This window comes from Copadichromis virginalis, linkage group LG5 (genome assembly GCF_057382275.1).
Source record: "Copadichromis virginalis isolate Kocher_CV1m ecotype Utaka linkage group LG5, C_Virginalis_male_GT1.1, whole genome shotgun sequence".
Lineage (NCBI taxonomy): Eukaryota > Metazoa > Chordata > Actinopteri > Cichliformes > Cichlidae > Copadichromis > Copadichromis virginalis.
Window position 1 is genome coordinate 10,046,586 of NC_140622.1, and position 27,915 is coordinate 10,074,500.

Here is a 27,915-nt window from a genome sequence, read left to right on the forward strand (position 1 = left end):
ATTACTTTTGAAAATAAGTAATCAGTAAAGTAACGGGATTACCTTTTGGGGGAAGTAATCAGTAATTAGTTACTGATGACTTTTTTCAAGTAACTTGACCAACACTGGTGGTGACCCCCCCACACATGGTTGCACTGAGTAGGAGACTCTGTATGTCATTGTACATTGGTATAGTGACAATAAAGGTATTCTATTCTATTCTATATCTAAAACCATCAGGACACCGGCCCCTGAGGCCTGGAGTTCCCCAGTCCTGCACTACAGAAAGGAGGCAGTAGCCCCCCCGCCCCCCGTAGATCCGCCCCTGAATGCCAGCATCGGTATTTGATTGATCAACCCACTTCAAATGATCATAACAGGTAGGTTTAATACATGTACTGAGCATAGCCATGTCCCCTGTAGACAAAAATTGTAATTGTCCCTGTTCTACAATTATCGCAAAAATATATTTTGCCCCCTGTGATGCAAACTAATATTAGATTATTAATATGTCCCTTGTACTTCCGTGACTGCTATTTAGATATTTGGGCCACCCGAAAATGATGCCGAGTGAGCTCTCATCCTTTTTTCCCCTCATCTCCTGGGTGGACCAACGGCGACGTTTCTGCCCAGTGACGCAGAGACGTCAGCAGTCGGTGGGCGGAAAAGCGGTAGTGTGTTTCTGTAAGTGCAGATAAAGGCGAACCGGGTGTTTTTATCAAGTCCTTTCATACAGGGATAACGTACGACTTTAGTTCCGAGCCTGGTGAAATGGCGGTTCCTGCGGGTCAGACGGACGTCCAGATGGACCGCGGCGCCCTGAGCGGCCAGACGGTTTCCTCCGAAAACAACATAGACATCGACGAGAAAGAGTTGGAAAACATCACAAAGAAACACCGAGAAGAAGACACGGCGACGCTGCCTCTGCACTCGCCTTGGACGTTTTGGCTGGACAGGTAGTGATATTACTGCGTCTCCTTCCGCGTTGTCTTTGAGCTTTGAGCCCGGCACGAGCACAAACAAAGAAAGAAAAGAGAAAAAAGATGAAGAGCGGTGGTGGGGAGAGGGGTATCATTGTAAGGCCACAGCTTTCCCGGAGGCCTCCCGCAGCAAAATATAGCGGGAGAAGTGTTCGCATCTAACGCGACCTTGTTGTGTTCCCGGGTCCTGACAGTCACTCACAGTCCGCAGGACAAGTTCGCCTTGACAGGTTTTAGCCTTTCAGACGTGCAGCAGAAGTTACTTTGATTAGCTTCTCTCAGCAGGGGGGAGCGCAGAAGGGAGGGTTTGGGGTGAAACTGATAGTTGTTGCACTTTTCTTTAAAACCTCGACGCCTTTAAAGAGCCCAGGCTCATCTCTCGTTGTTTTCACAAACGGCTAAGTGCAGCTAATCTGCGTCTTTTATTGCAAGGCTTTGCTACATAGGAACCCTTGCTCGGTGCAGTTTCGTCCTAAGCCGTCATTAAATGCAGCCCTAAACATCGCATGGCTTCTTTTTTATGAGGTCATGGGAATATCCCATGTTTATCATGGATACTCTGCTGGTTATTGTTGATTTATTTATTTTAATAATAACACTTTTAGCTTATGTATTTGCTGGCAGGAGTTTTATATAAAGAATGAGGACTGAAAAACACCCAGATTATAGAAACAATACACACATACAATAGTTACCTGCTAAAATATACGTTTGTATGTTATCAACGTATATTTTAGCGGTTTTTGTTTTGGTTTTCATTTATCCTTTTTTTATGTTCTTTTTCTAACAAAGCTCTGTAACATGTTACTCAGTCTTCGTCTGTCTATAAAGTCAAGCAAGTGAAACTTATTCAGCAGTACTTTATAATAACAGCGGCTGCATCAAGCATATCTGGTGTCAGCTTTTTAAATATTACCATTATTTCCCTGTTAAACGCACTGCATTGTTTTTGGTGTGACATTAAGTCGTTTCCTGTGTTCCTGCAGGTCACTGCCCGGCACCACAGCAGCAGAATGTGAGTCCAACTTGAAGAAGATCTACACAGTGCAAACTGTTCAGGTGAGATCTGGCGCCAGCTTAAAGAGTTTTTTCATCTTAGGAGCAAAGAGATCAAGTGCGTGACTCGGCTAAGAGTCAGAGCCATTTGAGAAGAGTTTCTGTGATGTAAGGGAGCGAGCAGGTCAGAGCCACGGTGGGTGCAAAACATTAGAAGTGCAGTGCAAAGTTAACTGACAGCTTTTATGAAGTGCATTTCAGCCGTCTGTGTTATACTAAAGTTTTTTTTTTTCTTTTTACTTGTATGTGCAAACTTATTGTTTATTAATATCACTAATGTGACTGACGGTAGCTACTGCTCATGCTCGTGTCGGTTACAGTGCTTTGATATGATGCTCTGAAGGCTTCTTTTGTAAATGAAGAGAAGACGCTGTGTTATTTTTATCAGGAATATCAGCGTGCAACGTGCTCTTAAACTTATTGTATGAGGCTTATTGATGATTTACACTTAAGTAAAGAATCTACGCCTTAAGTCATAACTGCAAACCCATCTGAAACCCTACAGCATAACCTGACATGTACCTCCTTATAGAAGATACACATCAGCGCAGCCCACAGCCGCTGTTGGCCTGATCAAGGCTGTGGGTTGCCTTTTTAAATTTCTGGCAACTTTTTTGCTGCAGTTTTTCAGTAAGAGAAGTAACAGTCATTGTCTTAGTATAAAGAATAATAATCATAGTGTCAATATAAGCACTCATAAATGTCTGCAAATTTCCAGAGGGAGGCTGCTGAGACCATTGGAATGGGGCAGCTTGTGTAGATGACATTGAAGGCTCTACAAAGATTCCCCGCAGAAGTCTAAATCAGGCTTTACGATTGTATAGTTCAATGGAGTTTGAATCAAGCAGCTGGAAAAAGCAACAAAGTGTGATACAGCTGGGCTCATTCTGGAGTTTTGTGTGTGGAAATTCAAGCAGCGTGCAGAATGCGTTGCCATTAATTACAGCTGCAGTGGTGTGAAGCTTTGTTCGGGTGAATCAGATTTGTTTCTTAAATTAGATTTTTAGGACGGACTGTTTGGTTTTATTGTTTGAAATCACAGAGACACTCGCGATACACAAAAGCATTACGTTGCTCGTGCTAACGATGATACCACAGAACAGCACTTCTGCAACGCAGTGCAAGGCAATCTGTGACACAATGAGATCTCTGTGTAACTGAAGATGGAAAAGTTGACACATTAAAAAAAAAAATTAAACTGAGAGCAAGGATTCTATTTTTACCACATTAGTGTTATCAGTGTCTGCCAGTATTAATATAATTATTATGATTATTGCTGCGCTGTTGTCTCATTTTTCCTATTGAGTTTTGTCTTCACTGCAAGTTTGTTAGCGTGTGCTTGTCCCTCTGTCGTTCACCACGAGGAGTCATGAAGTCGCAACTCAAGTTAGTTTGTTTGGCTTTGTGTCACATGAATCAGTTGTTCACCATCTACAAGCTGTGGCTGGTAACCCTGCAGCTCACTGGACCTCCAGAGCTAAAAAGCTGGTCTTACCACAGCAACAACCTGGCCAGTAAGCCTCCAAATACATAGCAGATATTAGAATGCCTGGGCAGCCCACCCATTTAAAGAGGAAGGATTATATGAATTGCAATCAGTGTGCCTTTTCCATATTTGCAAGTGATCAGATCAAAATGTAAAGCCAGACGTCACAAACCTGTCTGCATAATTTGCCGTTCCAGTGTTGGCATTGGTGTCCATGTAGCTATGCTGGTGAAACAGCCTGATAAATTGTCTTGTTCCGGTTGGTTCCTCCAGCTTTGCCTCTTTAGAAGCCACTTCCAAAAGTGGCAGCAGATAAATTTATTTCAGTTTCTGTCTGCAGACTGTTGCCCTCTATGTTGTCCTCCACAGGGCTCTGTTGGTAGCAACGTGGATTCTGCTAAATATGTCTGTCACTCTGGATCTGCCGCTGTGCTTTGCATAGTGAGGGACTTGAAAGGCACTTTGAAACCCAATTTGGGCAGGCAGAGCAGGTGGACTGAAACATGTCTGTAGAAATCCAATTGGAATTGCTTGTCAAACTAAGACCTAATTTATTCCTCAAAGTCCCCCCACAAGCTGTGGAAAATGCAAATAAAAGCAGATTGCCATAAACTGTAAATCTCATAAACCCCCATTTTATTCACAAGACACCATAGAAAACATGTCAAATGTTTAAACTGAGAAAATTTACAATTTTATGTGTTGTTGTTTTTGTTTGTTTTGTTTTGTTTTGTTTTTAAAGGTATCTAGGTTTAAGTTGAATGGCTGCCACGTGTCTCAGAATAAGGTGCGACAGTGTCGTGTTTACCACTGTGTAGCATCCACTTTTCCTTTAGCAAGTGTTGGGAGAGGGTTTTGTCCCGTTCTACATTTTTCATTTTATTATTTATCAAATATTTTGGGTTGGTGAAAGGACTGGATTAGGACTGCGGCTATTGGTTATTTTAGTAATCAAGTTTTCTATCAATTATTCCATCTGTTAGGAGTAATCAGAAGAAATTTATGTCTTTGTCTTATTAATGAACAATAACAAATATCCACAAGGGAAACAAACAGGTCTTTTAAAATGATTTCATTGGTTTCCATTGTAGAAATCGTAACGTTCTTAATAGTTTAACTGCGTACATCTGCCAAAAATTAACTGTTTCATTGTATCTTCATGTCATATTAAAATCATATTTCTTTTGAAATGCCAAAATAAAGTATCACAAATACAGTAATGTAAATAAAATAAGATGGCTTCTCCTGGATGAGGCAAATTTGGTGCATTCATGTGTTTGTGTATATTTTATCAAATATTAATTAAAGCTGAAAAATAGTGTCACTAAGGCCTTGAAATAATGATGGTCTAGTACACGCTGTCATCTGTAATTGCTTCAGGTATCACTGTGATAGAAGGTGGGGCGGCTGTTGAAGAGTCGTGTCATGTTACTGTTGCAAAATGTTCCTCCAGCTGTTCCTTTTTAGCACCAGTTACTTTGTAATTACTTTTATTACCCTGGTTACATATTCTTTGAGATCTGTTGCTGCCATCAAATTAAAAATGAGCTAATATTTTTCATGAAACTGTAAAATGTCTCATTTTAGGGAGATCTGAGGACTTGGCGTCCCAACTTTTTGGAATTATTTTAGATTTGTTACCAGAATCACATTTTCTGAGCTTTCTTTCTTTTTCTCTTCTGTCCACACATTCAAAACATCAATATTGAAATCATGCAGCTCCATGTATAATGGCTAAAATGATAAACTGTAAATTACAGTGAAGTCATTAAAAAAAGAGAGCAAGAAATTGTTTTTGTAGCACTGCAGAAAGGTATTTTTTAGTTTAAGAAAAAAAAAATATAAAGAAAGAAATGGGGATGTCACTATACCAGAAATGTAGTAGTTGATACCAATGTGTTTGTTTATTGAACACAATTTAATACCACACTAAAGAAAAATGGGGGGAAAAGTAATGTATGAATGATGATGATGATAACAACTGTAATAATGATGGTAGTATTATATTTTATTGACATGACACTAATATGAGGTTTAACTGTTAATGTCATTCCATTAGCTTAAGCATTTATATAACATTAGACATTGCTAGCATTTAACCTTTGGTCTGAAGTTGATTTCACAATAACAGTGTCTGCTGTTTGAAACAAAATGGTAAAGAGTATTTTGGGATGACGCGAGAAGGATGACAATAACACTCTGTATGCTGTTAATATGAGCTGAAACTCCTTCAGCTTGGATTCTTTGAACAGATCTGGATGGCCATGTTTTAGGCTCTTTGCTAAATTGGAAGCGTTCCCAATGTGACTTTTACAAATCCGTTGTCACCCCTTTTTGAACCTTGTCAAGCACAAAGTACCAGCTTACCTGACTCTTATTGTATTTCTTATCAATGACATGCCTATAAAGAAATCAGCTCACCATATTTAAGCATTTACACTTTTCATTTTAATCAAAGGTAGCTAAATTTAAGTTTCCACCACCAGGGGCCAGGGTTTTCTTAGAAACCTTTAGTATATAAAATGCAACCTTTGTTACGATTTTTAGGTGGTGCAGTCCTTTTTTTAATTAATGAAAAGCTACAACCTTTTTCTGATTTAAGTCGGTCTTATTGGAAAAATAAAAAAGAGAACAAATGGACAATAAAAGCAAACGTAGTTACTTAAAACAGATTTGCTGTTCAGCTGGCAACCGTCCATTTATGTTCACTCCATTTATGCCTGCTAAATCATTTATCCCTGTATGTGAGCACACTTCACTGTGACTCAGCTTTGTGGCTTTTACGCTGAGGTACTTTGTGCTGGGGTCCCTACAGCAGATGGATGTTTGATTTGACACCGGATGTATGTATCCAGGCTTCAGACCAGTTCTAGGAGTACACTAACTTGTGAGCCTCTGAGGCCGGGTTCGTGTCTCCTCTGATTCTTGAACCAGGGATGTTTCAATCGGTGTAGAGCCGGTGCCAGGTGCTGACACTGGTGCTAGCATTTATACCCATGTGTGGTGTGTCTTGGTTGCTCTGCAGCTTTCCCTCCAAAATATTAGTCGTGAGTTGATAATTTGCTTCTAGTTAATCATAAAAATTGTGCCAAAAAACAAAGTAGCTAGAAATGCAAGAGAGAAGTCAGCTGCACCAATCTCAGGCATTGCGCGCTGCATTGATGTAGCATGCAGTTACATTTCTATGGAGGTGCATATTAGGCTACACATAAGTTGTGGTAAATGGTTTCAGAAGGGTTTGCAGTTACAACAACCCTACAGCACAGATTTAATATGGAAGTATAATCCCGCTGTAAGCCGCATGTATTAATCACTTGATGCTGAAAGTGGGATCTTTCTTTTTGTTTGCAAAGATGTATCAAGCAGCTACCTACAACTACGCACATATTCTGTATATTTGTACCACACCATTAGCTTAACAGCAAGTGCATAGCCTTACATTAATAAAGCGTAACATGACAGCATTTTATTGTTTTACTCTCCAAGAGCTGTCGCCAGCAGTGGGAGTCTGCTACAACTTTTTTGTTTTGTTTTTTTTCTTCCCCCTCTGGGAGTTTGTACTTGTCATGATATGGGTTGCCTTCCAGGTGCAGACATTGTTTGGTGTCCCACTGACATTTTACCCGTTTCTCGTGTTTCACGTTGGCCTGCGGATGCACTGAAAGCCACACTGACTCACTACACCGTCTTATGATAGAAGTTACTATTGCAATTCACGTCTGTTTCTGAATCCAGCTGATATCTATATAATACAAAACATAGATGCACCATCCATCCAATTCCTTCCACTTATCAAATTCAAAGTTGCACAGGGGGAGGAGCCCATCCCAGCTGTTACAGAATGAGCGCACCCTGGACAGGCCACAGACGGACTGAGAAGGATGACAATTCATGCTCACATTAAGTCTAAGGCCAAATTCAAATCACCAACAATATGCATGTGCATAAACTGTGGGGCTACCCGCACTAGCACAGAGAGAACAGGGAGACTCCACAGATCTCAGCGTGCTGGTGGATTTAAACCCAGGATCTTGTTGCTTTGATGCGACACTGCTGACCACCACACAGCTGTGCCATCCAGTCATTGGCATGTAGGCACGTGGCTCTCCAAGGCCCTGCCTCCGCTTTCCTCCCAGATCTACACTGGAACCTACTGGACTCACTGGTTTCCCTTTCTGTAACCAGTCCTCTTTTTAGATGCACGAAAATGTAAAATGCTACTAATGCTTTAAATCGACAGAGATGTTTTGGACATTAGGTCATAACAGTTGTTTCATCATTCTGCTGATAGCTGTAGTGAATAAATTTGTATTAGATACTTTGTTTAAAGCCAGTTTCGATTTAAATACGACTTAGCTTGTCTAGCAGAGAACACTGACATTAAAAAGTCCTTCCATGTATATCATGATCAAATGTCCATTTTTGTGCCAGCCACAAAACTCCAATACAAGAGCAGCCATTATTGAGCTGCTTCTCTCTGTTTGCAGATGTTCTGGAGTGTATACAACAACATCCCTCCAGTCACAGCCCTGCCTTTGAGATGTAGCTATCACTTAATGCGCGGAGAGCGGAGGCCGCTGTGGTGAGTCTGTAACTGTCAATATTCCAGTATTCACGGGTGTGTAGAGATGAGCAAATGAAAAATCTCTCATGCAGCAGCTGCTGTATAATACTCCCTGATCTTGATTTTAAAAAGCCCTGTTATTTAATAGGCTGCACAGTAACGTGTTTTAATCTTTTACACAACAGGGAAGAAGAGAGTAATGCAAAGGGAGGCGTATGGAAGATGAAAATACCAAAAGAAAACACTGTATGTGCCGCCCTCTGATTATCTGCTGCCATCATGTAAACAAATCTGAATCATTCATGAGCTTTTCTGCCTTTTTCCTGTTTCAGTCTGCAGTTTGGAAAGAATTGTTACTCGCTACTATTGGAGAGCAGTTTGCAGATTACTGCGCCTCAGGTTTGTTTAGTTCTTAAAAAAAAAAAAAAAAAAGTAAATCGCATAAGTGGATTTATTGTTAACATCGCTTCTCTTTTTGACAGATGATGAGGTGGTTGGCGTCAGCGTTAGCGTCCGGGATCGGGAAGATGTTGTACAGGTGTGGAATAGCGATGCATCTCTCGCTAATGAAGCAAATATCTTGGGGAAAGTTTATGAGCTGCTCCCGTACATATCTTTTAAAGCTGTTTTTTATAAGTGTAAGTATGCCTGTTTTTTGTTTCACTTGTACTTTTGAATTCACGCTAAAGGTTTAAAGAGGGAAGCAGGTACTCTCTTTATGGTATGAGGTAGATGAGAGAATAAGAGTAAACTGTGCATACTTGAAGGACCTAACCAGAACATGTAAGCATGTCACAGAATGATTTAAGAAGGGTGCATGGCTGTAGGCTGATCAGGCAGCAAATTCCCCCCATATGCCTTCTTACTTGCTTCACATAACACATTGAGATGGGCTCTTTTTGTCTCTGCCTGTTACATATTTGTAGCCAAAAATGTAATGAGCTCCACTATTTAAGTGACAGTGTATAAGTTGTAGCTGAGTTCTGTTTCCTGCGTGTGTAGTGATCTAAATTTGTGTGTCTTTCAGCTCACATGGAGCATCATGCCTTTGAGGGAGGACGCTCAAGACATTAGATTCTACTGCCGCCCCACCCCCCCCTTTTTTTTTTTTTTTTTTTTTTTTAACCTGAACTCTGTTCCTGCCTTGGCGTGAAGGCGCTGTCCACAACCTAATCGAGGATATTATTTTGCTCTCAACAAGGAAATGTTATTAATCTATTTTTATAACTTTTAATGACTGATGCCTTGTTTCATTTAAATGTGGGTCCTAACAGCTCGAAACTCTCGAGAGAATGTTTATCCAGCGTAAATCTCACCCCGAGTTCGTTACTTCACGTCGATTTTTTTGCCTTTCCTGCTACACTGAACTGCACTGCCACCATGGTCCCGTCATGTGCACAGACTGTGGACCTCGCAATTTTATTCCTGGTAGAGGTAGCAGCTACTTAACCTAGCTAGTTTCAGCTGTTGTGTATGTTAGACGTATGCATTCATGTCGTGTTTTAATCAAGTCTGCTTTTTCGGTGCCAAAGCACTTTCCTGCCATTTAAGGAGCTTGTATCTTAATGGTGAAGGTGTCGTTTGTATTCAGCTGGACATTTGCCACTTGGATGGAGGTGGATGTCCCAATTGGTTTCTTGAATCTTCATCAAGTGTACATCAAACTGAAATCAGGGTAACATTTCAAAGATATTGCACATAGCTGCCAGTTCCCATTATGATGTTATCTAGTTATAAAGCTGTCATATAGCACAGATGTGACATTCAGAGCCTGCATATTTGGCTTGTGATTTTATCTTTTCTTTTTTTTTTTAACAGCGTTATCCTGTAAGGTGCCTCTAACAACGCTCCTCTCCACACCCTGTTGGACATTTCTTTCAATATGCACGTTGAAAGACCCCACCCCCGCCCCGCTCTCTTAAACGGAGACATAGATTGTTTGGGGGAGATACGTGGCACATTTTTGTGCTCGGCTCTTTGGTGTTTGTCTCTACTTGTTTCTCCTACCAATAAATCTAGTAGTTTGCTTACTTGGACTGTGTCCATTAAAACACACACACACACACACACAGAGGGAAAGGGGGCTGGATTATTGGCTTAGAAGAATGTTACTGAAGGTCCTGCTTTTCCCAGATTTAGCAATGTTTGTAAAAGGAAAAAATATGATTAAGCAAAAAAACAGCAGATATGACAAGTTTCAGTTGTCACGACATCGATGAAAAAAAATTACTCTTATACTGTAGGTCATAATTCTGTCCCAGTCATACATTTTTATTTGTATTTTTAATTTTTTGTCACAAACCTTTTTTTCTGCGTCTCAAATCGGTTTCCTTCACTAACCCTGTTCCCGTGCCGTGCTTTTATTGCAGTGTAGGGCTTCAGTTACTGAAACGCTTCTGGTATGTCAGCACCACTTTTATAGTTCAACTTTGGACGGGTTGATGGTTACGAGAGGAGAATTTGTCCTTTGTAAACATATTGTGCAGCGATCCGGGCAAAGTAAATAAAATTGAGCCGAAAATGAAGTGCTCATCACCGGCGTTTCATTTTGCACAATACAAACATCAATAACAGGCCCGTTAAAGGAAATTAATGTTATTTCATGGGGAATGTCTCGGTGTATTAAAAGCTTTTGCATATCCTCAGCCACTTTGTGCTAATTCATTCTGGCAGCGCATTGATTTTGGTCCTCACACACCTTGTAATCGTAAGACCTGATTTTAAATACTGACTGGTGGTGATTATATGACTGATAACCTCAGCTTTTCAGTCATGAATTTTTAGAGCTTCCATGAAGCAAGTTTGCTACTGGTAACATTAATACTGGCGTTAATTAGATGTGAAAGTTTAATCTGAAGAGAACAACTTGCTGTTGCTGTTTGGAAATAAGATGCAGGCCTCAAAATCACAAGAGGCTAAAGGATGCAAAGGATCATTACCACATATAATCTTTGTAATGTACCTCGTGGAGCTTTCAGTAAACTTTCTCAGAGACCAGAAAGGCTCAACCCATCTAAAATGACCTCATTCACAACACAAGTAGTTGCTGCAAAGTTCCTTGTAAGTTCACTGACCCCCTCAGTCTAAATATGTGTATGAAATGTTTTGGCAATAAACACTGCAACATTTCTCCGGTCTTTAGTGAGCACTGTACAACAAGCTGGAGCGAGCGACTGTGAAATTAGGATTTTGGGGCTCTGAACATGTCTAATACCCAAGATATGATGTAAATATCCCCTGTGCAGCTCCTGGCCGTGCACAGATCCATTCCTAGATTTAGTTAAGTTACATACTGTCTGTTTTCCTACTGATCGTGCCTGTTATGAGCAGCCAGTTGAAATGGTTTATACAGTTGTTTGTAGCTGACCATTGGCCCAGTGTGGACATAAAGGGATGGACATGGTCAGCAACAATGCTCAGTTGGTACTAAGGTGCCCAAAGTGTGCCAAGAAGATATCCCCCTCACCGTTGCACCACCACCACAAACCTAAATTAGTTATACAAGGCAGGATGGATCCATGCTCTCACACCGTTTACATCAAATTGTAAACATGCACATGTCACAGCAGAAGTTTAGACTTATCAGATCATGCAATATTTTTCCAACCTGCTATTGTTCAATTTTATTGAGCTTGTGTAAACTGTAGGCTTCCTGACAGGACTGTCACCTGGTCTGGTCTTCGGCTGCTGCAGCCCATCTGTTTTAGGGTACTGTTTTATATAATCAGAGATTCTTCTGCATACCTTGGTCTATAACAGATTATTTTGCCCTACTGTTGTCTTCCTATCAAAATACCCACAAACTGGAAAACGCCAGTCAATCAGCAATTCTCGGATCAGCCCGTCTGGCACCAACAACCATGCTTTGTTCAAAATCACTCGACTCACCTTTCTTCCCCATTTTGGATCTTGACCGTACCGACATGGTTAAATGTACTGAGTTGACGCCATGTGATTGGCTGATTAGACATTTGCATTAAACGGTTAAACTAGTGTACCTAAGAAAGTGACTGGAGAGTGTATAATAAGTGTTGTTATTTTCCTGCTAAAATGTGAATTACTGACAAGAAGACTGCTTGTTAGCACTTCCTCTGGTAACAGTCACACCAAATGTCTTTGTTATCACACTGGCATTAAAAGAGCTGAAAGGAAGCTTTTGTGGGTTCATGATTGCATGTGTTTGGCAAAGATGTGTGATATGTTTCCAATTAATATGGACTGTAAATGAACAACAGTCCATGCAGCGCCTCTCGCCCTATGACAGCTGGGATAGGCTCCAGCACCCCAGTGACCCTGAAAGAGGACGGCTGTATATTCCAAATGCAACATTGTTTAGGTTAGCTTTAACAGTTTAAATAGAATTTAAATAGAGTTCAAGTACAACATGGCAAGATGTGTCAAGACGATACGTAACTATGAATGGTTAAAACTGAAGCCTGTGCAGTGCCTTAAATCTGCATTCTTTTAAATGACCAGCAGGCGGTGACTTACACTTGCAAAAAGAAGAAGCATTTTAAAGGGAAGTCAGGGGGAAAACAGCATTGGTCTCTCTTAATGTGTGGTTTCAGTAAACAGTTTCCTGATGTGTTTTAGTTTTCAGTCACTTAGTCTTACTTAATATCATTTAATATCACCAACCATTCCCATGTTATTACGGTGTATCCATATAAATGGCCCACCCTGTATATAGTAATGTCATGTGTGTGTATATATATGTCATTTTAACAGAGCATTATCTTACTAACTTTCTGGCTCACAAAATTTGGAAACATATAAGGCCTGTGCAGTCTTGCCATTCATATTTTCAGAGGCAGTCTTTGGTAACCTAACCCCTGCTTCTTCTTCTTCCTTTTATTCATTTAACAGTTCTTTATAGGTCATTATCTGTACACTTCCTCCTCAAGTCCTCTTCCTTTCATCACACTTTCAGTGCTACAGCCCACGGCAGCAAGGGGAAAACCGTATGAAAGCCATCTGCCCCTCCCGTTTGAAATCAAGAGGAGCTCCTATTCATTTGCTTAATTACCTAATTAACAGAAAGCTAATTACTTTGTTGTGTGCACGCGTATGTGTAGAGAGGCTGTTACGTAACTGATAGTGATCCTCAATTAATTTGTAACTACACTCCATCAAGTCGGGGCCTTAATCCGCACGACACATCGCCAGCATGACACCAACAAAACAGGATAATAAATTCCGACACAGGCACATGGCTGCTGGGCTCTGCTGAGCTCATAGATACAGTATTGACATGCAGATCAAGCCCATGAAGGAATAGAAAGCTGGGATTGTGTGTTAGATTAACGCCATAAGACTTTATAGACATTTGGATTTTTATCTTTAATTACACCAGACAATCATGTTTACAACCTTATGTTAATCAAATGAAAAGCTGCAGAAAATACAACTCAGAGTAAAGTGCAACTCCTATAGGAATTTTGTGGTGATCATGTAGTTGCATCACAACGAGAGTGCAGACACATTCAAAAGCCAGATGTGCGTGTTTTGGGTGTCAAAGTTTGAGTCTGACAGTTTAGTATTTGAACTGAAATGCAGTGTAGGCTCACAGGAGGCTCTTCATTTTAGGGCCCACAGTGACTGATCTGTCTGTGAATGCTTATAGGCTACAACAGGTAGCGCACCACAGAGACGTATGCTCGCTTGTGTGAAATCTTATCTTTGGTTTTGGCCATTTGCCTGCATTTAATTGTTTTTATTTCTTCAGTTGTGAACACTTTGGTTTTAGAGGAAGGTCCCGACATTATAGTTAAACACATAAATCCTGCTAGTTTGGATTCAGGAGACACCCTCTCTGCTTTTAAGATTAGGCTTAAAGCTTTCCTTTTTGATAAATCATGTAGTTAGTCCTGCTTTCTTCCCCTCATCCCCAACCGTCATGGCAGATGGTTGCCCTTCCCTGAGCCTAGTTCTGCTGTTGTTTTTTTCCTGTTTAAAAGAGATTCTTCCAGTTGCTTGCTCATAGGGGGTCATCTGATTGTTGGGGTTTTCTCTCTATCATTGTAGTGTCTCTGCCTCCGTGATTTGGTTCTATACCAATGAAACTGAATTAAAATGAATTGAAATAAACTGCTCAAAGGACAGCTGTCTTGTGCTCTGGCCTTCAAGGGCTGTAAATTTATACAACACCCACGAGCTACATGCTATAATACATACACTGTAAACAAAGCATTTTTAGAACATCATCTTTTTTCTATAACTTGCACTTGTACACTTTACTGATACAGTTTATTTAAAAAAAACTAAACACAAAACACAAACAAAATTGGGATCTTATTTTACTCTCTTTAACTCTTTTATTTTAAAAATGAAACCTGTTTGTTTTTCTTTTTTAATGTTTATTTTTTAATGTTTAAAGCCTTTACAGACCTAGTTTATGTGAAGCATTTCAAGAGACAACAGGAAGTAGTTGGTAATGCTGTATTTTCCTGTTTGTTACTGTCACTATGAAGTAACAGGGACAATGTCAGCTCACTGTGACTTTTGGTGCACTGCTGATGGTGTCAGAGGTAACTGCAGCAGGGCAGAAGATCGCCTGACAGTCTCTCAGTAACATAAGAAATAAGAAATCTGACATTTAGGTGCAGAACTGTAGACAGCAGCCTCCTGCAGGCAACACAGAAATATTATTAGGATCATGACACAGTGTTTTTATTTGTGTGGAATAATCAGTGTTTGGTGCCAAGTCAGTGAGCAGTATATGTATTACGCTCAGTGACAGACACCAGACTCCAGTTGGTGAATCGCAGGAAAACTTACCAGGCAAAAAACATATATAAAAATCTTTATCATCATTAGTAATGGTATATTAAAGGTTTAAATGCTATATTATTTTAAATACCAGTGCAATGGGATGCTTCAAACTTACAAAGTTTATGCCAAGACTTAAATAACAAAACAAAAAAGCATATATTAATGGATTATGAATATCAGAGAAGCTTGTGGATATGAAATTGTGCATGTTTTGTTAGGGGGATTGATTATATGAAGTCAAATATCAATAACCTCAAAATGCGAGTGTTTGTTCAGTGGAAATATTAGAGTAATTCGTCTCATGACAGTGTGCTACCAGAGGGTGGCGCTCTCTACTAAGAAACAGTCTCTCATCAGAGGTCCATCAGCAGCGCTCAGCTCTGATGCGGCCATGATAAATGCAATGTCCTTTACAGTGAAGTGAGCTGTGCTTCTCCAATATTGATCAAGGCCAAAAAAGAGGAATGAATCAAAGAAATTCAGAGTATTTTCTGAGGGCACATTAATGCTGCCCTCAGCGTTAAGTGTCCAGCGTTAACTGGACACTTAAACCTTCCCAGTCTCTTCTCCAGGGCATTTGAGTTGTGGTTGCATTTGTATAATTGCTTTTGTGTAAGAGTGAGCAAAACTTTTAAACCAGAACAGTTACTCCAAACAGTGAAACAACTTTGCTGAAATGTAGGTGTGCTGACATTCCCTTTAAAACATCCAGAGGAGCTGGCTTACATGTTAGAAAATGATATGCAGCCCATACTGAAAAGAACCTGGACTTTGATTATCTATACTGTCTGTACTGCCCACCACCACCATCAATGCTTAAAATTCCTCAAAGCTGGAGATTAAAACATGTATGATGAGTATGTCAAAGCATTTATCTCTTTTTTATTAAGTGAGGCTTTGGAAGAGTTATGATGAACCATAGATCAGAAAAAAATAATAGTAAAATAATAATTTAAAAAAAAGACAGGAGAGTTTTTCTGAAATAATAGAAGTTCATTCAGCCTCAGTTATAATTAGTGAGCTTAGAGATTTTAGCTTTTCTGACAGCCCCCTCTCTCCTGTCACATTTTCAGCTAAAACTAATGCATATCATTACATTTCCCCATAGAAAGGACCTACTAAGTGCTACTAAGTGCTACTGAAATGTACTTGTGACTATGATGTTAGGATCTGCAATGCAATGAACGTTGTTTACCTCAGGTGGATATGACGTCACGGATTTGGAAGATCAAAACAACAACATCCAAATCAGCGATTCTTCCTTTTTTTTCCCTCCTTCTTTTCACAGCGTGTTAAAATCTAATAAGAACATTAAGCAAGGAGCTCGTGCCTTTTCCTGCGAGAAAGACTGGCAGGCAGCGAGTGTGAAACTCCACATTTCGCTTTATTTCGACGCCCTCGGTAAGATTATCTTTTAAGTTACTTAGTTAGTTCCCCCCCTCCACCTCCCGGGCGGAGTAATATTCACTGTTTACTGTGTGATTTGTTGTTGCACGCATTCTCGGTACACAAGCTCGCGTGCACGGCTTCGTTATCTCATACTAGCGAATCGGTACCCTCCGCGTGCGCCCTGTTAGCTGCTGTAAAGCGTTTTTTTCCGTTCTGGTAAGTTTCACTACTATTCTAATGTTAACGTTAGCTTTGCTGTTTCGTGTCTAGATACCTGCTGCGGCTGCTGCAGCTGCACTCGGATACTCGCACCGAGTTTGTCTCGGTTTTGTCTTGCTGTTTGCCGAATTGTTACAAATAGCGAAATAAATATACACCTGTATTATTATAACGTAGGGCGATAGGTAGCGCCGTTTTAATGCAGCTGTACCGAGCGGCTTTTACAAGAATATCTTTACGACTCTATATTTACCCTCTGCTTTTTTGTTCTTTTTCTTTTTTGGGAAAAGTTGGGTTTCTAACTTAGTTGAGGCTACTCGTGAGACCCCGGGGGAAATGCACCTCTCGTCCAAAAAGTATTTTCAAAATGAATGCTACATGTTTATAACGTGCTGCTTAGCAATGGCCGCTAACAGACCGTAATTACTACGCTACATATTAAGGATGCGCTGTAAAAGTTGTTTTTTTTTGTTAAACTTTACACGGTGAAGGGGAAGTTTTGAGTGCCGTGATTTCTTTGGAGTGAAACCAGGGATGGAGCTTTTCCCCCACGTGTTAGCTGTGCTCCAAACTCAGAAAGACCGGAGGAAGTCAGAAGTGTAGCAAGCCCTCAACTTTGAAAGTTATCATTACTTTTATTTAGCTGTCCATCAGTTGCGTTATTCAAGCGTGTTCTTTCGGTGTGGCTTCCCTGCTCAGCGGTAAGGCTGTGTACCCAACACAAGTAAAAGCGGATATTCATTTCGTAACGTTTCATTAACACAAAGGAATTACGGAGTTAATTCCTAATTATGGCTGTGGTAACGTAAAATAGCGCTTTGAAAGTGTTAAACGTTATATATTTCAACTTTTATAGTGGTTTGCACAGGATGTGAGACAATGGTTGTGTTGAATAAGATGTGCTGTGGGTTACAGTTGAACATTTTCATAAATGTAAATTGGCTGGAGCTGCGATCACTGTACGGAAAATGGAGATTGTTTTGTTTGTTAATTTAATATTTGCAGATCAAGTTGTTGCAATAGTGTAGTTAAACTTTTTTTTAAACTAATAGACAGTAACATTATTATTTGTGCAAAGGAATGTTGTACAGCACAGTAGCATTTAAGCTCACCTATTGCAAACACGTTAAAACATTTTCTTAAAATTATTTTAAAGTGTATTTTTAAAAGGGGTCTTACAGGCAAATAAGCACTATTTACAAATACAGTGGATAACTAATAAACAAATTATCTGATACACTCAGACTGTATTAATTTTTAATATTAGGCAGAATTAAAATAGTGCCAAAAATTATTATAGTTTTTTTTAATAACTAAAGTAAATAAATATAAATAAATAAAGTCTTGCCCTAATGTTTCATACAGTAAGATTGCAGCTGACAACTAAAATCTGAAATTTTACAAAAGGGAAACTGCAGCTTTAACAACTATTGCTGGCAGTGCTCCCTCCTTCTTGGTCTTTGGATTAGTCATTGTCTGAGGGGAAAAAAACACTTTTTTGTAGGAGAAGTAAAGTAAACAGCCTCCAACAAGCGAACCTTGACAACCCAGATTAAGGAAAACATTGGAGATCAAACAGTGCTGCTGCTGGGCTGTTGTCATGAGCTGCCTGAGAGAGAGCTGCAGACTATTTGAACAGGCACTGGGGTTTGTGTGCTCACTTATGCAGAAATGGACCTTCGCAAATGCTGACCCAGGTTTCCCAAAAAAAAGAAGAAAAAAGGAAAAACTCAGGATGAACTTTCTTTGCAACTTTTCCAGGGCCTGCTGTTTGACACGGCTATTACATTCTGCTGTTTCTGATGGGAACGACCTAAGTGTGTCCCCCACGCCTCCGTCTACAAATGAGAAAGACTGTACTTTCCTGCTCCGTACTGAAACTGAATAAATTGAGTTGCGAGGGGGATTTTAAAAAAATAGCTTGAAATTTGAGGAAGAGCAGCTGTATGCATTGTAATGACGCAAGATGCTTAACACACCAATCTGTGATTTTGTATAATTTAGAAAGCCCTTGTTACTAGTTTGGCCTCTTCAGGCTTGGGTAAGGCTCTTCTTTGTAGAGAGCCGAGGTTCAACTGGTAAGAAAGTAATCAGTCACTCATGCATTCAGTGCGAGGACTCCCATCCCTGAGTGGAGCGGCCCTCTCTTTCATCTGACGGCTCAGTATTTGTGAACACACATTGAAATACCCTGTGCTGGGTACAGAGGGGCTGTAAACTGACTGTGCACCCGAGCTCGCAGCTGAATGATAAGGAGAGTTATTTTCGGGTCCAGTGTGGGAATAAGGTTCTGCTTTCACTATATTGTTTCCTTCAGATTTATTTGCCTGCTTCACCCCTCATTTGATTGCAGATTACAAGACGCCCTCAAAACCAGTTGCTCGAAACCTTTTTTTTTCTTCCACAAACCAAGACAAGTGACAGATGAATAAAAGGGAATTTTCTGGTAAATGAATTTGTCGTGTGATTTTTGCATGTTTGATTCACACGACACAAAAGGGGGAGAAGAGTACCGGCAATATGAATATGAGTGTAGCATGCTCATTAATGCCGTGTTACATGAATGGATAACAAAGGAAAGCAGAACAATATTTCCAGGGTAAAGGTTAGTGTGTCCCGGCCCCTGTGGCGCGGCCCCTGGCAGACTGTTCTCTGTGACAGCAAAGGCGATTGGTCAGAGAGTGGACAGCTTCAGGTGAGCTCTGCGCAGCTCCTCGGTCTCTATGGAGACTGCCAAAACGCTCAGGATGGCTATTAACTTGGGCAGCCATTAATTACTGTCTTCTACTGTCATCTGTCCTTAATAAAGGCAGGGATGCTGACAAAAAAATGTCATCCGCCTGCATGGGAGGAGAGAGAGCATGCAATTACAATCAATTAACTTGAGTTACAAAATGAATTTACTACTGGTGTTGTGTTTTAGGAATACAGTGCAACATTGGAGCACAGCCTGTTTATTGCTGGGAAATAAATTATGCTTGAGCTGTTTAAATATATAAGAATATTTACTTTATCCTCTATGGTGTTTTTACATTGGATTTCAAAATAAAATGTATTTATTTTAATCACATAAGAGAAAGCAAACAGGAACAAACAATTTAAGAGAAGGGACACTGGTGTTTTTAGGAGTGCAGCGGAACCCATCCACATCTATATATTTTTAGTAAATAATCAAAATATTCCAAATTTAGCTAGTTATAAATAAGTGAATAGACAGTGTTATGAATTGTTGCTGGTAGACTTATACGAATATCCAAACAGTTTAATATGATAATTGTGCTCTTATTCCTACGAGTCCATGTTTTTCTCTCGAGCTACAATGCAGTAGCTTAAAAATCAGAATTTCCTCTGTAATACAACACCACAGAAGGTTTGGGGAAGGATGCAGGTAAGCTACAAACATTTTGGTCCAGACATGAGGGGCTCAGGCATATGCTGCAAGCTGTGCTCAGCTGCCAGGCTGAACCTCAGCACCTGTTTCTATCAGCTGTCCAGTCTGTGTGTGTGTTTATGATGTTGCACGGTTGGGCTGATAATATCATTTTTTAGGGATTTTTCTCCAAAATGTATTGATAATCATTCACACAGATTAACTCACATTTTCGGCTGAATTTAATCAGGCTTTTTTTTGTGTCAATGAACCGTATTTCTGCAACATCCCGGTTTGTTTTGCTCACAGATTCACTCACACATTACTCAGAAGCTGTGACCTGAACATCAGTGTAACATTATGATAGAAATATGTTTATTATTAATATTTGCCAGTGTAATAACAACATAATAGCGTATTTGTTTTATACACTACCTAAAGATGTACCACATATGTGTGTGTTTTGAGTGTATATAGGTTGTTTACTGACCCCCTAGATAATAACGTGCTGTTCTGTTTGTCATTCCAGGACAACATGGACAGGAAGTGAAGCCAGCTCTGAGAATAATCTAAAGCCACTTGTGACAGTTTGTGACATCAGAACTGTAAGTGGTTCTCAACTCTGTTAAAACTTCCATAGTTTATGTAGACACTGACTTATGTTTGAAGCCTCTCTCTGTGTGTGATTTGTCTCGCAGATAAGTATTTTTTCCTTACAGTGTGAAGTGATGTAGACACTAACGTTTGTTGCTTTGCTTGTCACTGCAGAAAAAAAGATAAAACCGTAATCACAGATGAACTAATTTAATGTTTGGATAGAATATCAGGAAAATCCTGACGTCAAAACCTGACTCAACCATCAATGACAGCAATATGATCTAAGTTACTATGCCATATATCAGCAGCAGTGAATCAGGTGCAAGGAGAGAGCTAAAGTAGCATCGAAGAAGCTAACAGGAAAATCTCAGCAGTTTGGGGGGTTTTCACGCTAGTTATGTCAATAGATTTCATGGCTATGTTTGCCAAAATTTGAAGATAACCTGCAAACTGTGGTCAACTGAAAAACTGCAGTGATGCTTTCTTTCTCTTGGTCTCTCTCAGTGTTTTTATGTTTTGTGTTTACTGCACTTGTGGTAACATTAAGTGTTGTTGCCAGCTCTTTTAATATTTTTCACTTCATTCGTATCCTCTCTCCACTCCATGTAAACGTGTGTGTGTGTGTGTGAGGAACAGTAAAATAAAGTGCACTCAGACTGAGTGGAGGAAAGGTGAAACTACACTACTATACATGACCGTAAATAACAGCTGCCTACACTGAAGTGAGATTAAACTAGTGCAAATGAATTCGATGATTAAGATGAATACGATTTCTAAACTTTGTATTTGTTTTTTTCTCTTTAAAGTCGGTAAAATTGATGTATTTATTTGTTACTTTTTATTTTACCAGGTTTGGAAAGCAGTGTCTGAGTCAAGACCAATGTTGTCTTATACAGTCCCACTCTGTTTCTCACAGTGAGGAATGCATCTTATTTACACCTAACCACCAACGGTGTTAAATTAGGACATGGTATAATGGAAAAAAAGGTGATTGGGTGCATCCCTAATGGTTACTGTTGAGATAAAAGGGTCAGCTGTGTTGTAATTCCAGAGCTCATATGATGCAGGGTGTTAAAAAGTCAGCCTGTTTCACTGGTGTAGGAATTGTGATATTTATCTAACGTAGACGTGACTCAATACAATGTGAAAAATCATAATCCAAAAATTGTAATAAAAAAAGGCAAAAAAAAAATGTTTTCAATATGTCAGTGGCAACTTGTGTGGTTTAGTATCTTTAAGCTGACTTCACTAGAATCCGTTTTCTAGTTGAGCCGTGTGGTTAGATCTGCGATGTAGTTTGTCTGTTCGTGAAGAGTTTGATTCTTGTGTTGCCACGCTGTAATTTTCACTTTTTATCTTTGGTGGCTTTTCATGCTATGGCACAGATTTCTCTGTTCATGCAGAAGAAAAGGAGACTTTACTTGAATCGCACTGTGTAAATCTTAAAACCTATCCAAAGCTGGATCTCTAGCACTTCAAAATAAAAGCTTTCAGGGCTTGCTTGTAGATTAGATCAATACCATATGTGGGAATAAGAGTAGCAAAACTGACATTTATTGATAGGAAAATGTCACAGACTACTATTTAAGCCTCTGTAAGTATAGTAGGGATATGAAAAAATAAAATAATAAAAATATAAAATGAGGTTGCAGGAGAAATTTTTTTAGGGCCTCATCTTTGACTTCTTTGCTGTGTTTTCACTTGCCAGTCCAAGCATAATAAGAAACATAACATGGCAGAGCCTGCTCTTCCATCATCATTGCTGGGTGGAAAGTTGGTGTGCTTTGATCATGTCTTTTGGGCGCATCACTCCGGCTTAGCCTGCTGCTCGCTATGTGATAAGCCATCAGAGTACTCAGATCTGAGCCGGCAGCTCCGTGGGCTTGAGGAGAGACAGGAGAGAGTAATGGAGATGAGGAAAGAGCAGCAATGCAAATTTTGTTGACAGACTGTTGCTGCAGCTGTTCTCCTTGCCTTTGAATTCGACAATGTTACTGTCCCACTTCACTCATCTGTGAAGAAAAGGCCACATTTCATTTTTAAGTCCATTCTCAGTCAACAGCACCATCACAAGCTGTATTTTTTCACCCTGTTTGTAATTAAAAATACCTTTAATTAGAGTCTCATACTAGTTGTAAACACGTGTGATTTAATTATTTCACAAACTGCTATGCTCAGATGTACTGTAAGTGCAGTTAACAGATACAAGTTCACTTTGATGTTGAATGCTACCCCTTTCTCTCTGCTTTCCTCTGTTTCTGCATAAAACATCATTTTGTACCCCCATTATGAAACGGCGCTCCTAATTGACGGGTTGTTGCTTGTTTATTTGATATATATTTACCAGCTGGGAGGTAATTGGGAAGCAGTAATTACCCAAGATGCAGTGCAGCGCTTAAGCAAAGGTGCTACCTTGCTGATGAATCTGGAGCACAGATGAAAGTATGCAGGTTACTATTATCATCCTAGCAAGATGTTTAAACACTTGACAGCTGAGAGCAGAGATGGCTAATTGGGCCTGTGTCCCTTATACAGCCTCATTGTTTACTATGATGATGTACAGTGTGAGATCAAACACACGATACTTTCATCTTTTTTTGTACAATTGTTAATGGCATACCTTAGGAGATAATAGCGACAATAAAAGGCCAGTGGACGTAAGGGCCTTATGGATCCGTAGTCCATCGGGATGATGTAGCTCTCTCACTGATAATGGCCTTGTTAACTGAGATTCATTACTTCTTCATTCAGAGTCCCCTGGATATTGAGGAAGAGTGTTCTCAAACTATTGTTTTTGCTTCGGTGAAGTCATTCTGATGTGGTTTTGTGAGCTATTCATGGAAAGCGGTGACGGTATCTTCCCTGACTCCTGATGATTCAGTTGACCTGAGACTGGGGCGGCGCGGGTGGTATTTGACTTTTCTTTTGCTACTCAATTCCACTTTCACACCGAGTCTCGCTTTCTCTCTCTGTCAAACACACAGACTTTCTTTCAGTCTCCAGTTCACTCCCTCTGACAGTTCGAAACTCTCACCTTGTTTGTGTGCAGGCTGCTGTTGTTTGGTAGCCCGCTCTCCCAGTAGATCCTCAGATGTTGTTGTTGTTTGCCTGTATTGGTTGGAGTGTGTGACTTGCATTTGCCTGGCCTCCTTGGAGGGAGTTTGTTTTTGTTCTCAGTGTTGTAAACAGGGTGGGGCTCCATTCCCAAACCACTCAGTTGGAGATGGTTATTTTCACAGGAGTTATTTCTTTAATCATTTTGGTCAATAGATTAGCCAGGGCTGGAATTATGTGTTGAAGCAGATAATGTGGATAGCCATTTGCTGCATGTGCTGACTAGATAAACACTGTTGTTTTTGTGATTAAAGTAGTTTTGTTGATATCGCTAACTTTGGTAGTACTGGATGATATTTTTTTATGCATCATTCCTTTTTTTTTTTTGTAAACAAAGCAAAGTTACACAAAGTTACATTTTACCACAGTATAGTGTCTTCAGATGATACTGTCACAAATGAATTTAGACAAATTGAATGAAGTCTACACCCAGTTTTTTAAAATAACGTTAATTGTAATAAAATAATTTACATTTAAATGACTAACATATGAATAGCAAGATAATAATGAAAAATTTAAAAGGAGATTGTGGGAAAACAGTGTATAATTTCCTATTTAATATTTCCATTGTGTGCGACAGTATTTGCCAGTTTCAAGTAGTTACTCGTTTTTTTTAATGTTTTTTTTAAACCAGAAAAAAGATTTACGTTATTTTCAGCTGTTGTTTCATTGAGGGTTTTTTCAATAATATTTTAAATACCAAAAAGCCACAATGAACTCAAGTCCCAGCCACGTCCACAAAGCAATTATTATTAATTTCATTGTAACCAATTGGCGAAACATGTCTGAGTTTGGCGTTTCTTCAAAATGCAAGTTTGCAATTTACACAAAGTTGCTGAATTGCGGCGGGAAACAAAAAACCAGACGTTGACACTCCTACAGCCACAGTTGTTTTGAAATAATTTTAGTCTCATATTTGACTTGTTCTAGACTCCCAGTCTGTATAATATTTCCGGGTTTGTGTTTATCAGGTGTAAAGTTGAGATCCACAGAGATCCTTGTCAGGTATGATACATTTGTGGCTTTCACAGAGCGGCTCAGCATCAGAGGTTGCAAACGTGTGTAAAGTCCCTTTTCGATGGGAGGCGGCAACCGCAGTGGCTGTCGGTTATCCTGCAAAAAGTAATCAAATGGCAGCAAACAAAGCAGTGCACTAACAACCTGTAATAGCGTTACACACGGCAAGTGGCACAGTAAAATGGAACGGAGGTGAACTTGGTCAAATCTGTACCCTGAAATCTGAATGCAGTGCTTTGTCACCCTGCAGTGTCAATACTGCACAGTTACTATCAGAGTTGTTAATCCTGAGACGAATGCTACAGTACTGTTATATCATCATGTAAGTCTAAACATTTCGTTGATTTGTTTAGTATGTGGGGGTGACACTAATAGCGTTTCATGAAATTGGTGTCATGAAATTAGCTGTTGATCTATTCATATGCTTGTTTTATTTCCAGTTTGTTCAGGTATATAATTTATGGAACAGAGCTCTCTTAATAAAATTAAACAAAATATAGTATTGTAGTTTAAATAATGTACTTTTATTGTATCTTCAGTGCTGTCTGAATCGTGTAGAAGGTGCTGTAGCAGCATTTCAACGGCAGTATTTCTCTGTTTCCTAAGACCAGTCGGCTTTCTCTCTTGACAGTAAGCGTGCACGTGCACATTGTGCTCAGGTGACATAACAGCACGCTAGAACAACAGGCACATAGCTTATTTGTAAAACGTGACCTGTGAACAAAATGAGTGTTTACGGTGGCAAGAAAAAGACAGCAGCAAAAAGTAGTTGTAAAAAAAAGGCAGACCTTAGCGATCAGCTTCTGTACAAGATTTACATAAGCTCTTAAATATCTCTCATAAATGTGCAATTGCAGTTGATGTGAATGGGGACTTGGGTAATGCAGCTGGTCTAAAAAAAGATGGAGACAGAACAAGAGAATGAGTGGGTGAGTCACAGAGAGAAACTAAACTAGAACTGAAACCTATTTGTTGCTTATTTTGTTCCAGGTAGTAGAGTTAAAAGCATGAGAAAAAGTCTAATTGTGTACTTAAGGAGTGATGTGAACAGCACGTCACTTTCAGGTCGCAGTCTCTGCAAAAAGTGACGCTGGGAACGCCAAAGGCTGACTTTGTGTTTATAGTGACTTATGTACCGGTCAAGCTTACAACACATTGAAACAGTGTGCATAAAAAAAGCAACCAAATTCTTTTCCCATGCCAGGTTTCCTACCAGACAAACAAACAAAAACAAAACACACACACACGTATGTATTATTCATTTCACTGTATATACCTTTAATACTTTTGATAGAATCACTGAACGTATTTGGATAATTTCCTTAACTTTGGACTCGAGGCTGTAAATGACTGAATTTTGGAATTCAGAAATCAAAAGTCGAGGCCTCTCGAAACTAATGCCTCGTCATAACTCAAGAAGTCATATGCTGAGAATTTCACACAGAGTTTTTAACTTGAATTGATGTCCTTTCAACTTCCCGTTCTGCAAAAACACTTTCTGGCAACTTTTTTTTCAACAGGAATAGAAGGGGGAATTGTAACCATAATTCACATCTGTTGTGCTACTAAAACCACCTACACAAGGTGGGCTTGTGATTGGTTTTGTTTCTCTATTTATTTGTTTTTCTATTTTTAGCGTGATTACTCAAAAGGCTATGGATTAGAGCTGGGCGATAGAACGATAACGATATGTATCGCGATATAACTTTTACTCGATAGAGAAATTAAGCTATCGCGATAGACCTCGCCGCTCTTGTCCTCTTAAAAAAAAAAAAAAAGATCAGCCAATCCAAATTAAGTAGCGCAGAGCCGAACCAATCACAGCCGCAGCGTCACGTCGCGTGACTTGTAACGTACAGCACAAGTGCCAAGCCGCACGTATGTTTGTTTGGGAAGCAGCCAGCGGGTAATGGAGGAAATGAGTGTGCCGACTAGAAAAATCAACCGAGCGTGACCGAAGAGAAAACAGATGACGGTTCCAATGTCGGAGAGATTGTCGAACGGAAGAGCCATAGAAGTTCCGTAGTGTGAAGGTATTTCAGCTATTTCAAGTCTGACAAAAAACAGAGTAGCGTGCACTGTAAATTGTGCCGAAAGCAAGTCTGGAAATACAATGAACTGGTGCATGCGTCACACTGTGCGCCACGTTATTGTTTCGGTGAAATGAATTTCTACAATACTGTTACTGTTAATTCTACTCTCTGCAGTGTTTAAATGCTTACATATACACACAGTTACTGTCCGTCCACACATACGACTCGGTTCTGCTTCTATGCCCCAGCTTTGTTTACTTTTTCCCACCGAGGCTTCTAGACTTCTGATTGGCCAATATTTCTGCACGGTTAGGAATCTAGCGCCACCTGCTGCTTTGGCATGTTCATAGTAGCGTTTTCCTTGATTTCTCTCTTTATGTGTGGACGGGATTATTTTTTAAAACGAAAACGGAAAATCTCCGTTTTCAAAAATACCCGTGTACGTGTGGACGTAGCCTCAGTCTCTGACTGGAAGCGCTAATTCGTCATTCGGCTTTTGTCAGACTAAAGTAACTGTTAAAACTGTTTGAAAAGCTCAGCTATACAACAAGGAGAGATTGAGAATTTCCTTTTAGTTCTCAGTTTATTTGATATTGACAAAAGTTAGTCAGTTTTGTCTGTTCTTCTGTAACACAAACTAAGATTTATTTTTAGAATTAATATTTTGTTTTTAAGTGGAATTGACAATTTAGTAGTCTGTTTCGTTTGTTCTATTTTGAAACTTAAACGCTTTAGCGGCTGCCTTTTGTGTAGTTTGCAATATTTGCCTTTATTTATCTGAAAAAGTCTCATGTTCCTTAAGTACATCTACCCTGTTGAACTTATTATGGGAAATAAATATTTAAATAAAAACAAGCTGCTGATTTCATTTCATACTTTTTGAAACACTCGTCAAATCGAAATTAGAAAAGTAGGTGAAAATCATCTACATGTACTCTAGAAAATATTATAAAGGAATTCTAGATATTCTTTTGGGTCCAGGGTCTCACACAAGTCGTGCTTTTCTACAGTGTGTGAAAACTGACTAAAAGTCCAGACATTGTGAAATGTAAGACTAATAAGAGCGATACTGGCAAAAGACATCAAAGTACATTCAGTGTCATGCTCCATGGTTGCTTTCCCTCTAGCTCACGGCTGGTACAATTGACATTTTATAGTTTACAGCCTTTTGTCTAAAAATTTCTGCACCTGTTGTAAATGCTATAAATGTAACTTAAGCAATTAGCTGTTTTGAGTTATTGGATATTTTTCTGAAAGCCTTTTCATGTTGTGCATAAGGGGTGCATGATGTACAAGGTTTTAATGTGTTGACCGATCAATTTCTCACACTGAAAACAACT

General features: G+C 39.6%; 2 protein-coding genes across 10 annotated transcripts in view; both read left to right on the top strand.

The window, feature by feature from the left end:
- The first annotated feature begins 578 nt into the window (after positions 1-578).
- LOC146708907 (eukaryotic translation initiation factor 4E type 3-like) lies at positions 579-10,710 on the top strand. Of its 3 annotated transcripts, XR_014920399.1 has the most exons (8): positions 579-935; positions 1,946-2,018; positions 7,989-8,083; positions 8,251-8,311; positions 8,398-8,464; positions 8,548-8,603; positions 9,093-9,740; positions 9,884-10,710. XR_014920399.1 is itself a non-coding variant. In XM_085455789.1 (7 exons), the coding sequence occupies exons 1-7, from the start codon at positions 751-753 to the stop codon at positions 9,216-9,218; spliced, it is 663 nt and encodes a 220-aa protein (XP_085311915.1). In that variant the 5' UTR covers positions 579-750; the 3' UTR covers positions 9,219-10,710. The 3 variants fall into 3 exon arrangements, 2 of the variants coding, with proteins under 2 accessions (XP_085311915.1, XP_085311914.1); XM_085455789.1 differs by having other exon boundaries at positions 9,093-10,710; XM_085455788.1 differs by lacking the exon at positions 9,884-10,710 and having other exon boundaries at positions 583-935; positions 8,548-8,703; positions 9,093-9,183.
- Positions 10,711-16,332: 5,622 nt separating this feature from the next.
- The window catches only part of foxp1b (forkhead box P1b), a 156,822-nt gene continuing 145,239 nt past the window's right edge, over positions 16,333-27,915 (top strand). For 3 of the 7 annotated variants that reach the window (XM_085455790.1, XM_085455793.1, XM_085455791.1), the window contains exons 1-2: positions 16,336-16,441; positions 20,344-20,419. The gene's annotated coding sequence lies outside the window, so the exon portion shown is untranslated. Of the gene's footprint in view, positions 16,442-20,343; positions 20,420-27,915 lie in introns of all 7 variants that reach the window. The other 4 variants (XM_085455797.1, XM_085455798.1, XM_085455799.1 and 1 more) reach the window with 3 other exon arrangements.

Excerpts from the sequence above, each read along its gene's own strand:
- LOC146708907 (XM_085455788.1), top strand. The coding sequence starts at position 751 with ATGGCGGTTCCTGCGGGTCAGACGGACGTCCAGATGGACCGCGGCGCC. Across the intron at positions 8,465-8,547 it reads TGCAGATTACTGCGCCTCAG|ATGATGAGGTGGTTGGCGTC; the intron begins GTTTGTTTAGTT and ends TCTTTTTGACAG. Across the intron at positions 8,704-9,092 it reads TAAAGCTGTTTTTTATAAGT|CTCACATGGAGCATCATGCC; the intron begins GTAAGTATGCCT and ends TGTGTCTTTCAG.